The sequence below is a fragment of the Hylobates moloch genome, unplaced genomic scaffold (assembly GCF_009828535.3).
Source record: "Hylobates moloch isolate HMO894 unplaced genomic scaffold, HMol_V3 SCAFFOLD_11, whole genome shotgun sequence".
NCBI classification, from domain to species: domain Eukaryota; kingdom Metazoa; phylum Chordata; class Mammalia; order Primates; family Hylobatidae; genus Hylobates; species Hylobates moloch.
The window spans coordinates 25,304,391-25,316,951 of NW_026652286.1; the positions used below are offsets into that span (position 1 = coordinate 25,304,391).

The window sequence follows — 12,561 nt, forward strand, 5'->3', positions numbered from 1 at the left end:
TTTACTAAGTATACTTTGAAGAACAATTGTTGGCAGATGGCATTCATAATTTATGTTTAAGTATGTCTTTCCAATTAGATTATCGAAGGTTTGAGACAAAGATTCCATTTTATTTTACACTGGTGTATAGTATGGTATCACAATCGTGGATTTGAGTTGTAATAATTAACTGAGATACTAAATGATTCCACAATAGGTTAACTGTTCAGGCTATATAATGATCTCTTCCATCCCAGATGGATGATTTTAATGGTGTTCTTATTAAATTAAAAAAATTTAGAGTCAGAAGACTTAAGTGATTGTGAGAGCCAAGTTTTGAATCAGTTCTACGTGAATCGAAAGACTGGGCTCTTAGCCTTTATGCTTAGCACCACTGCCACGAGAAGGAAAAATCAAATAAAGTCAGACAATATATATTAATGTACTTAGTCTAGTACAAAACTTGGTATGTAGCACGGGCTCAACAGGTACCTAAATAAAGATGTCAGGTAAACTGACATTAGAAAAAAAAATCATTATTGCTTTTGAGACTAGCATCTTGAGAAAAGTACAGGGCTTTTTATTCTTAATATGGAGTAAATTTATTTCAAGCAGTCAATGTGTAGAAAGAAACCTTTGAACAACAACAAAAACATTCTGAAAGACACTATGTTAGGATTTATATAGAATTACATGGCATATTTTTGGCATTTATAAAGGCAGGCTAAAAGTTTGGGAGTAACCACATTGCCTAAGTCCACATAAACGACTTGCATTTTGACCCAGTATTTAATAAATCTGAAAAGTTTTTTAATTGAAAATCCTCTGTTATTTACTATCTATTTGAACAATCATTTTGACTACTTTGGATAAGAAAGGAACAAAGCTATGGTTATTTTTTCACACTTTTAGCAAAGTGTGTGCAAAGTACTATGAAAATGCAAGGCGCTAATAATCTACAGGGTTAATGAGACAAGTTTTAGACTATTTTAGCATATTGATTTAACATTTAAGGGTATTGACTCTCCTAGTTTCTTAAACAATATGTGGATATACTCTGTATTTGACCTCAAAAGAGCCAAAGAGGTTTCAAAAGTTTATGAGCTATTCAGTGGTCTTCTTGGCTTTTGGGGACTTATCATGAGTAATCACTTGACACATGATCAAAATGATCAAAACCCTCCTAAAGATCATTCATGTCAATCACATACAAGTTTGCTTATTATTTTAAGGTTTTGCAAGGCTAGGATAAATGTTTTTGAGCTTATAATTGATTTATTCTTCATAGAAACTCCAGGTAATTAGATTTTTGCCTCATCCGTCTTTTAGCTTTTCTGGGTCATAGTCTAGATCGTATGTCTTCCTATCTGATCCACGTCTTGTTCACAAATAGCAGCAAAGCACAGCCAGCCAACACTATTCTTCTCCTCCCCTAAATAGGAAGCTCAAAAGGAATGGATGTCTATTCTCATTTGGCTTGCCCCTATAATCTGACCTTTGAAAGTGCTGGTTAATCCTAGCACTGACCTGCTGATACGCTATTTTCAAGGGCCTGAAAATGTTACATATAAGCATAGGCTGATATATTAAATTATATATATATATGTGTACATATATATATATATATATACTTGTTTTACAAAATGAAAAAAAATGTATTTACCTGATATATATTGTATTAGCCTATGCCAATATATAATGATATATATATGTTTATCTCAGTTAACTAATATAATTAACTTATATAGTTAACTGATATAAAATCTATGTTACAATTTTATTTATATATACGGTGCTGTCTGAACTAAGTCAGTATACTTAGAATGAAGATTAAGCCATTGCACTCGTGTTTTTTTCTGTAGGATACCGAATTTAACTAAAGCTGCAGAGAATGACCTTCCATGTAAATATTTTACTTACTTTACCTAAATTTGGCTGCACTTCTTAAATAATATCATTATTATTTAATGGTATTAATACCATTATTTAGAGATAAGAAAATTTAAGCCAATAATTATTCAAAACTCTGCCCAAGATTATATACCAATACTTTGTTGTAGAACTTAGATTTGAAGCCATGTCAGTCTAGACCCGAAGCAAATTCTCTGTGTTCTCCATCATCTCCTATACAATTTTTTCAGCTAAGTCAGATTTTTTAAACTAATCTAATTAGTATCTGAAGACCAATCTGTGTGTGTGAATTTATCCACAATTTTATTTAAAAATATAACTAATGAATGAAATAAATCAACCCATCTGCTGGTTGATTTATAATTACTTTTTGCAAAATACCATGGCTTTTACTCAAGCATTCTCAATTAATTGGAGCTACAGGACCAAAATGACCACACAGTTTCATTAACATCAGTTGGCTTCCTCACTCTCCCCCCGAGAACTGGCTTTATTAATAGCCCGTCAGTATCATATTTGTCCTAGATTATGAAAATGGACTCACACCTCCAGCAGCCTTTGTTGAGAAGTATAACACCTCTCAGAGTTCCCAAAGGCTACCCTGGAATGTTTGATCAGCTCTAGAGAGAAGAGCTCTGTCTAAAGCAGCCATTCTTCTAGGGGATGGAGGAAACAGTTTCCTTAGAAACAGGAATTACAAAAGAGCTCTTAGAATAGCTACTCCTAAACTGAGGTTTTCTTCAGTCCCAGGTCTCAGATAGTCTTTCAAGTAGAGATAGAATATGAATAGCGAGCCCAGCTGGACTTATGTAATGACATGAAGAGAGATAGCAAGACCATTGCCAGCACAGACAATGTATTCAGGTCTTAGCAAAGGGCTTGGCACAGAGATGGCATTGAGCAGATACTCACTAAATAGTTGAATGGATATATGATTTACCTGAATTTGAATGGCATAGTAAAGATAATTAAACAGAACTCAAAGAATCTTTGTCTAAACTTGATTTTGTCATGCATCACTAGCGTGGCTTTAAGCAATTTAAACGATTTCCCTAGTTTCTGTTTCCCCATCATTTCAATAGAAATGACGATTGTTGTTCAACAGGTCAACCAGCAAAGGTTGTTCATGAATATGGGAGTAGTTTCTAAATTTCAAGTTCCTATATAAATATAGAGTAGTATTTTTGTGTTCATTTTATCCTTATAGAAAATCTCAAAATGATTATATTCCCATAGCTCTGAACAAATGTCTGTGGAAGTTAGCATGCTGTATTCTAGTTGGTAACTTACTTTCATGTTTACACCACCAAGCTGTGAGCATTTTGAAGACAGAAACCATGTTTTTATTTCTGCATCTCACATAAAGTTCTGCACATTGTGTTCAACAAATACTTGTTAAATTAATAGATTGGATGGACAAAATATAAGAGTGTTTTCAGATTTTCTTTTTACAATCCTCATATCTTGTAGCTGGACGAGAGTTCTAAGAGCATTGAAGAATAATTAGATTGGAAATTAGTAAGTACAATTCTATTTGAATGGAATACTTTTTTTGTTTGTTACATTGTCTGTGACCTGAGACTTAAAGGGAGTTATGTTTATTTACAGGGAAAAGATTACACTGCTGCTCGCCCCAATTGTGCTCTAAGTTCCATGAAGGCAGAAACTAGGTTTGTTTTGCCTGTATTCTCAGTACCAGAGAGCAATTCTAGCAGACAATAGAATACAGTAGACAATGAAACATTTTACTTTGCTTCTATTTCCTAGCAGTTATTTGTTTAATGAATAAATGAATAATCTCTGAAAATTAGAAGATAAAAATTTTTGCAAATGAATTTAGTATTCACTTGAATACATAGGTAATCCACAATTTATGTAAGAATACATTTTACATACCTTGCTAATTTCAAATCCAAAGACTTCCTCAAAATATGCTGGCTGACTAATAAGCAATAAATAAAAAGTCCAGCTTCTGCAGAAGTTTGCAACAATTATTGCATAGACTGGCATGGATGTAAAAAACTTCCTCCATGGAGTCTTGAATTTCTGAAATTCCAAAAAGAGAAACATTATGACCATTTTAAATATTTTCAAACTTAAATGGGAATAATAGGTGCTTTGCATTTTTAGGATGTATATGACAGGTCATAAGTAGGAGGTAGGAAGATGTAGTGAAGCATTAATTATAACCACCCAGTTAAACTTAGCTACATAAATAATCATTGGAAGAGAAAAAAATAAGATCTCAATCACTGCAACTTATTAGATTGTTCCAGCTTTAGGAATATACAGGACTACATAATTATAGAAAATTGATTCCAAAAGCATAGGTCCTAGTTTCTAAGTTTTTTTTCCATTTGTTTTATTTTTTTAATGGTGATAGATCGTATCTCAGCAAAAACTCACTGCCACATCAGTGAGCTTGTGATATCCAAAACATTTCATTTAAAACATTGAAAATCCAATGTATTCATGAAAAGAAAGATACAAAAACTTAAGAGTACAGTATTCTAGACCCTACCTGAAGTCAATTATTCTACTACCAATCAATCTAAGTCAATTATTCTACTATCAATCAATCATAAATTCTCTTGATAGCTGGTAGCTGTAACTATAAATTCTGTGACACTGGAGTTCAAGATTCTATAAAACTCAGAACAGCTGGGTGAAAGCATTTGTCTACCCCCAGCGTACCTTCGGCACATAATTAGTTACTAAAAATATTCAAAGCACTCAACATTAACAACCTAAATATGACCAGCTTTGCATATGACCACTTTAAAAAATTAAACCTAATTGTACTTAAAGTTTCAATGCATGCCAAAATGTAAGCAAGTACGTATTCTCCCCCAAGACTAATATTTTTAGCCATTAAAATATCTCTCATATTCCCCAATTATTTCTCAATTACTTTATTTTGAACACTAAAATACTGTTTGGTGAGGAAACAGTAGCCTAAAATAACTTTGTTAAAAGCTAACTTGGGATCCTTGACCTAACTAAATTACTGAAAGAGGAGGCAAACATCTTTCACATGGATTTAACAATTATTCCTGAATGGAAAACCTCTTAATTGCTAGTATTGGTTGTGGCTGTAATTAAGCCCTTTAAAGATCACTTTAAATGCAACACAGTAGGAAGTTATGATGTGGTGATCATAAATATATGCAAGACAAAAAAGAAACAAAAACAAAAATCTGTCCTAATAATATGTAATGAATACTGTGGCTTTGGATAAAAAATTTTAGTGGCAGTGTCATAAATGGGTTCCAAAAGTACAGTTTTTAAAAAGAAATCAATGTGTTCTGGGAAAATAATTCCAGATGAGTACACTTATTTCAGAGATAATAAAAATGTCAGAAGACAGAAATGTCTGCATTATGGGTATTATGTTAGCATAAGAAATGACTCCAGAATACTATTAAAAGTAAAAGAACTTTTCCCTGCTGGGCAAAGATCCTTTCATTCATACCAGGATCATCTTTCCTAAGAACTTGATTCTTTACATGGTAAAGCACTTCATCAAAAGCGATAGAAAAATATCTCACCTTATACCTTAAAAAATTGTTGGGGGATTAAAGGGAAGATTATGGTATTCTGATAATGTTCTGTTTATTGAACTCGCTGTTTATTTTTAGTTTATACAAATTAAGCAAGCTGATTTTTTACTATTAGTGATTTTTTTCTGTACATATGCTATATTTAAATATATTTTTAAAGAAAAATAGATTTAAAAAACTTTGCAGTAAGTTGCAATGTGTGATTCTTAATCAGATTCAGATTCAAAAAAATTGCTAAAAATAAATTTGAATATAGGTTAGATATTAGAATATAGACGGTATTAGAAATTTGAATATGATGTAGGTGTTAAATGATGATACAGAATTGTTCTTAATTATGTTAGGTGTGATAGTAGTACTGAGATGGTGAAGGAGGATATTATTTTTCTAGAGATATATATGAAGTATTTATGGATAAAGTATTTTGATGTTTTATTTACTTTGAAATAGTTCATCGAAACAAAAGTGAAATAAATATGACAAGATGATAATTGTTACACCTATGTGATGAGTATATGATATTCCTGTCAGTGTTCTTTCTCCTTTGCTGTATATTAAATTCATTCACAATAAAAAAGTTCAAATTAACTAAAATACAAGTTCTATTCCCACATAATCTCATTTTAAAATTTACTTTGAAGCTACAGGAACATATGAAACATCAGTAAGAAGTAAAATATTGTGTTTAGAAAAGCAGTGAGGTATGGGAAGTGGGGAGCTGAAGATTATGCTGTTTTTTCATTCTCCGGCTGTTCTTTCTGGGGTCATTTGTAGGAATTAGTTTTTACTTAGGCAGAATTTCTGATTATTTTTAAAATTCATTTCTAATCTAGACATATGACCTCTCAAGAACTGGCAAATAAAAGAACATAATGAATTAATAGGATACAGGCTGATCACATTAATTTGGGGCTAGAAATCGAGGCTAAACTCAGAACTTCTGCTCAAAATAACTGCAGCTAGTGGTTATCAGTGCATACTACCAATCTTCCACCCACTCCCATATCACCTCTTGCTTCTGAGTAGCCACCATAGGAAATTATTAGTCTATTTATAGAAGGAAACACAAAGGGGAAAGTTCTAATGCCAAGCTAACTCATGGAACAACTACACAGTAAAGATTTGTTTAAACCATTGAAGTTTAACTTCTGAATTATATATGATAATGGGATTTTTCTTATTCATTAAGGGCCAATTTGGCTCAACAATAATGGGTGATAGACTTTTTCTTTTAACCTATGATGAGATGTCAAAGGCAGGCATTCTCTAACAAATGAAGTAGAGAATCTGAGCTAGAATCAAACACACCTAGAATAGGGAGGGTGAAGTGTTCGTTTTAAAAGAACAAATGCATATGTAAGGGGCATTGACTCTTCAACTAGTGTATAACACCTTTCAGCTCTTAGCATAAGGAAACTATCATTGATCAGATCGCCAAATGCCTCAATATGTCTAAATACACTAATTTTACTAAACAGTGTTTTCCTTTTTTTTTTTTTTTTTTGAGAAGTAGTCTTGCTCTGTCGCCCAGGCTGCAGTGCAGCGGAGTGATTTCAGCTCACTGCAACCTCCACCTCCCTGGTTCAAGCAATTCCCCTGTCTTAGCCTTCTGAGTGGCTGGGATTACAGGCTCACACCACCAGGCCCGGGTAATATTTTTGTATTTTTAGTAGAGACGGGGTTTCCCATGTTGGCCAGACTGGTCTCGAACTCCTGACCTCAGGCAATCCACCCGCCTTGGCCTCCTAAAGTGCTGGGATTACAGGCGTGAGCCACCGTGCCCAGCCACGGTGCCCTGCCACCTTTTAAAAATATAATAATAGGTGGCTTTTGTATTAATTACTATGTACAATATATCAGTGTTACATGGAATAAAACATTTGCATTATTGAAATAGAACTACGTTTTCTCTCTTTTTAGATAAATCAGAAGAAATCAAATCATCAGAAAAAAGGGCTTCACAACATTGTCTTTATAATGCTTGATATTCATAGTAATAATCCCGAAAGATAATGATACTTTATCAATAAAATAATTACATTGTTATAATTCTTTTATATCAGCTGCCTTATTATTGGCATTCTAATGCTTCAGTATCTCCTAAACCACATATGACATAAATACACATGTATTAAACCTACATTTAGAATATAGTAGTCCTCCCTTAACCACGGTTTCACTTTCTGAGGTTTCAGTTACTACTTGTACAGTACAATAAGATATTTTACGGTGGGGGGCACATTCACTTAAGTTTCCTTACAGTATATTGTTATAATTCTATTTTAGCATTAGTCACTGTGGTCAATCACTTACTATACCCAATTTATACATTAAATTTTATCATAGGTATGTGTGTATAGGAAAAACATTATATGTAGGTTTCAGTACTAGTCACAGTTTTAAGCAATCCGGGGGGTCTTGGAATAGATCTGGTCAGGATGTGGGGGGACTATTGTATTCAATAAACCAAAAATTTCCCTTTTCATGGCTGATTTGGATTTTTTTAATTTAAAACGAACAACTATTTATTGTATTTGTTTAAATTATAGACCATATTGAACTGTTTAAAAATATTGTTTAGGTTTGCAGTCATAGTTATCACACTGTGTACATTTTTAAATGCTTAAGAAAGGATAAAGGAAAAAAATAAAGGACAGATGGAGGAAATAGCTATTATTCCTAAGTCAGAGAATATGGATGGACAAAAATAAAAGAAGTTATGATTGATACCAAATTAGTTTTGCTGAGGAAGAACTTGTAAGATAGTTTGGTTGGTCAATGGGAGCGAGATGGGAATAAGATAGGAATATACACCATAATAAATTTCTTACTTCCATTGCACCTAAAAGATTTGCACTCTCTCCAATGCTTTCTTCTATGTACCTACGTTCTTCATCTGTAATAGTAGGATGCTTTGCAGGACTTTCATAAGACACCAAAAGCCAAAACATGTACCAGACCATTCCAAAGCTTCCTGCAAGCAACAGTTCAGAAGGAGAAAGTCACTTCCATTTAACAGTGATGTGCTGGAATAAAACTGCAATCATCTCATGACAAACATATTCTATTAGAAAGAAGAATTCAAGCTTATGTTTCTCCAACTGACATTAGCCATCTTTTCTTCTCTTTTGCCATTAAGCTTCAAACTTCTTAAAGGCCAGTCCTGCGGTTTTATCTCCTTGTCTCTATGAAATAGCACTGATATACAATAAGCCATAAATAATTATTAGAATGGTGTAGTTTGTAAGGTATTCATTCAACTGACAATACTTAGCAGTTAGCATTCTAGGCACTCTGGTTAAGTGAGAGAAATATAATGAACAAAACAAAATTCCTGTCCTCAAATAATTATTCTGGGGGTGAATTCTTTTCTTTATTGCCTGCCTAGAATATATAAAAGTGGTTGTATTTCCAGAGAAAAGAACTGCTCATTTCCCTCTCCTGTTAGCACTTCCAGATCGAGGAAAGACTATTAAATAAAACCTAGATATTTTAGCATGAGTGGCTGCATTACATAAAAAGTGGGCCTCTGTAATTAATGTGGTAACAACACTTTACGTGACTATATACCACATTATTTTCAGCACATAGTATTGCCTATTGATCCTACTTTGGGCAGACAAAAGTTATAAATTCCAAGGCCCTAAACTGTAAATCCTTTTTCATCCTCTTCCTTATTTAATACTTTTACCATTAAAACATGTCCTTTTTGTGTGATATAAATCTGTAAGCATTAATAATAGCAAGAATCTCAAGTGATTTATTCTAATTTCCCAGCAGTTGGCCATTTCATTTTTCCCTCACACTGTTCTCTTTGTCCCTTGGGTAACAATCTAAATGCTCCTGAACCCTACAACACTTTTTCTTTGGCCTATTCGATCTCTAAGAAGGATTCCTTAACACCATACATAGCTTCTGATGAGCTGTGTTCCTTTTGATTACTGAACATTGCAGTAAACATGATTTAGGTTCAGACAGTGCTTAAAAATTCAGTATAATACAGTGTTTACAGAATATAACTCCCAGATTCAAATCCTGACTGTGTCATTCATTCGCTGTATGATCCGATCGGTAACTGAATCTCTCTAAACCTCCACTATAAAATGAGATAATAATTCATTTTTATGGGATTATAGAAAAGTTAAAGGAGGTAATGTATAAATCAGCAAGCAGAGTGGATGGCACAAAATAAACATTCAAAAAATGAAAGATATTGTAATTTTATAATAATTATCATTACCACTAAGAGAATTCACTTAAAGTGCCAGGTATGCTGCTAATTACTTTATATATATTATCTTTTTTAACTTCACTATACTGATCTTATCTCTTTAATCTTTAAAATATGAAAACTGAATGTGTGACTCCAGACCAAATTATTGTTACACACACCAAGTAAGCAAGTACTATGATATGATATTTTCAGATTATCTGCTTACATTTTGTATCGTTCAATGATAAATATCAAATGAGATATAACTTGAAATAATGATATTGGTTGTTTATGAGTGCCTTGTTTAAATTTGCATTCTTACTTTAAGGTCACATATCTTCAATTAAGCAATGGACAAAGGCACAAAACAAAGTATTTAATTGGATAGCCATACCAACTTGCACAATACATCCTATAAAACAAGTGCTTTTAAACTTTGTTGAATTATGCACTCCTTTGAAAATCTAATGAAGAGTATAAATTAACATCTGATTTTTAAAAAAATCTCCCTAAGAAAAAAAAAAATGTTCATGAATACCTATATGGCTTGCAATTTAGGGCATTCATGGATCCAAAAACCCATCCATGGCGTTTGAACCACAAAAAGAGTCCCTATGATAAGTGACATTTAATAACTTTCTACAAGCATAATAATTTGTTCTGATGGGAACATTTCAAAATGGGAATGAATCCGGGCAAATTTAGAAGCAGCCAGATACTGTTCTACCACATGACTTCATTAATATTTCAGATTCTCACAGCAATGTCCAAAGATGATATTAATCAGTGACAATATCAGTTGGGATCCAGCTTTCCTTTATTTTTCCTTTCCTCATTATTAAAAAAGTGCCTCTTAGAAAGAAAGACTGTAGGGATATTTTGAAATAGTTACAAAGTGAATATCAAGAGTGTTTTAGACTTAGGATTACATATTTTATGTCAAAGTGGAGGATTAATTGCTTTTAATTCTGGGGAAATGAGGACTGAGATATGCTGCTACAGCAGCTAACTGCTGATATTTCATCAAGGAATTGAATAATCGCATTAGCACCACCACCCCCTTTCAGCTTTCCACCCTTACTCAATCTTGAAGAGGCGGAATCAGGAAAATGACCAAGAAGGCAATAGCAAAGGAAGGTGGCTGCTGCCTTACTCTTTCCTCTTCATCAGCTTTTAATCAAGAGCTAATTTAATATTTTTTTCGTAATAAAGGACATAGATTTACTAAATGACAAAGTTCCTGTCAGCAATGTGGTTGCTTTTTAAAACAAGAAATAGCAATCTTAGAAAAATAACAGAGATGAAATATTTTCCTAATCCTCTCAGAATACAATGGAAGGATTCTTAAGACAAGAAAATAAGTAAGTAAACATAGAAATGTATTTAGTGATTGATCTCATTGTCTGCAACCATTTTCTTTCAGCCTATGCATATTTCGTTTAACTCTATTGCATAGAAATATAACATACCATAGACATAAAACACTGAAGACCAGCCAGTGTACTGCACAAGAATGCCAGCTAAAGGCATTGCAATCACAGCTCCGGCATAGGAACCTAAAGTGTAAGGAAGAATGGGAGAAAGGTGAGTGAAATCAGTAGAAATTATTGATTTCATCTCACATTCCTTTGTTGATTCACACAGACGCTTGCACACTCAAGTACATGGGCCTCACACACATGCACATACCCAACACCACCAAACACATATATGTCTACATACGTACACAGGAACAGGGGATTACACAAGTGGATACCACCTACATCCTACCCAAGACACAACAGAGATTTAAAAATAATAACAGAGACATGCTGACTGGCATGTGTCCTGCATGTCTGTGTGCTGGACTTGGGACAGAGTATGCCACCACTAACCAGACACCTGAAATCTATTCTTGCCACCTCAAGCATGTATCTCCTTGTAGCAAATTCATGCAGTTTCAGGTTTGTGTAGTTTTTTTCTGACTTTGTTTTAATTTTTTTTCTGCCAGAGGTCTCTTTATTAGTATCCATAATTGAAGGCATATTGCTTCAGTTCTCAAAGCATGGCCAGAAGATATCATCAAGGTAGGTTATCACGTTTTTCCACTATGGCAAATTTGTTTTCTTTGCTGTCGCATAAAACAGTTTAAAACACACTGACAATTCTCATAATAATAGGTAGCATTCATTAGCTTTTCTAGTGAATATCACCTAATTTATATCTCTTTAAATTTTACATACTGGGTTATTAAAGGCAATTGTAAAAAAAAAGGTCTTAGACATATAGACGGAAATGGTAATATTTATGCCCTGTGATTTAGACCCAAATGCATGTAAATTCAAACTCTATAGGCAATAATACTGTTACTCTTATGGCTTAAATATACAGCAAAATCACAGCAGCCTTAATTTCCTATTACTAGGATTATTTACAGCAGTTCTAATATCTGATTTGGAAAGGGAATTGCTTTCTTGCCTTACTGCTCTGGTAGAAAGAGTAAAACGTGCATTCTGCAGGCATAAAATGACCTTAAATTAAACTGATTGTCTTAAAATGTTTTAAAAGTTAGCAATGAACAAAAAGTAGCTTCAGATTAGCAGAAAGAGCTATACAATTTAAAAGCTGGGATTGAAGATTTAATACATGTTCATTAATTCTATTTCCCAAAATAGTAGTAAGGTTAGTTACAATCCCCAAAATAAAAGTTCTAATGAATGGGAAATTATAGCAACAGTGCTTAGGAGAATACTTAAAGATCGCATTAATTTAATTAATTTAAATTATAATAGTTATTTTCTATGGGCATTTTATTCACTATAATTCAAACATATAGCTGTATCAAATACAAATTCTGAGAAACTGTTAGATTTAAACCCCAGGCAGAATTCAAAGTAAATTTAATATTTATTTGTAAAA

The 12,561-nt window shown here is 33.1% G+C and overlaps 1 protein-coding gene across 2 annotated transcripts in view; it reads right to left on the reverse strand.

Moving 5' to 3' along the window:
- Window positions 1-12,561, reverse strand: part of SLC17A6 (solute carrier family 17 member 6) — a 41,344-nt gene that overhangs the window by 5,474 nt on the left and 23,309 nt on the right. Inside the window, exons 6-8 of one of the 2 annotated variants that reach the window (XM_032166400.2) lie at window positions 11,133-11,219; window positions 8,282-8,424; window positions 3,787-3,936 (exon numbers count right to left, since the gene is read on the reverse strand). In XM_032166400.2, the coding sequence (XP_032022291.1) occupies window positions 3,787-3,936; window positions 8,282-8,424; window positions 11,133-11,219 (380 nt within the window). Of the gene's footprint in view, window positions 1-3,786; window positions 3,937-8,281; window positions 8,425-11,128; window positions 11,220-12,561 lie in introns of both variants that reach the window. The other variant, XM_058446578.1, reaches the window with a different exon arrangement.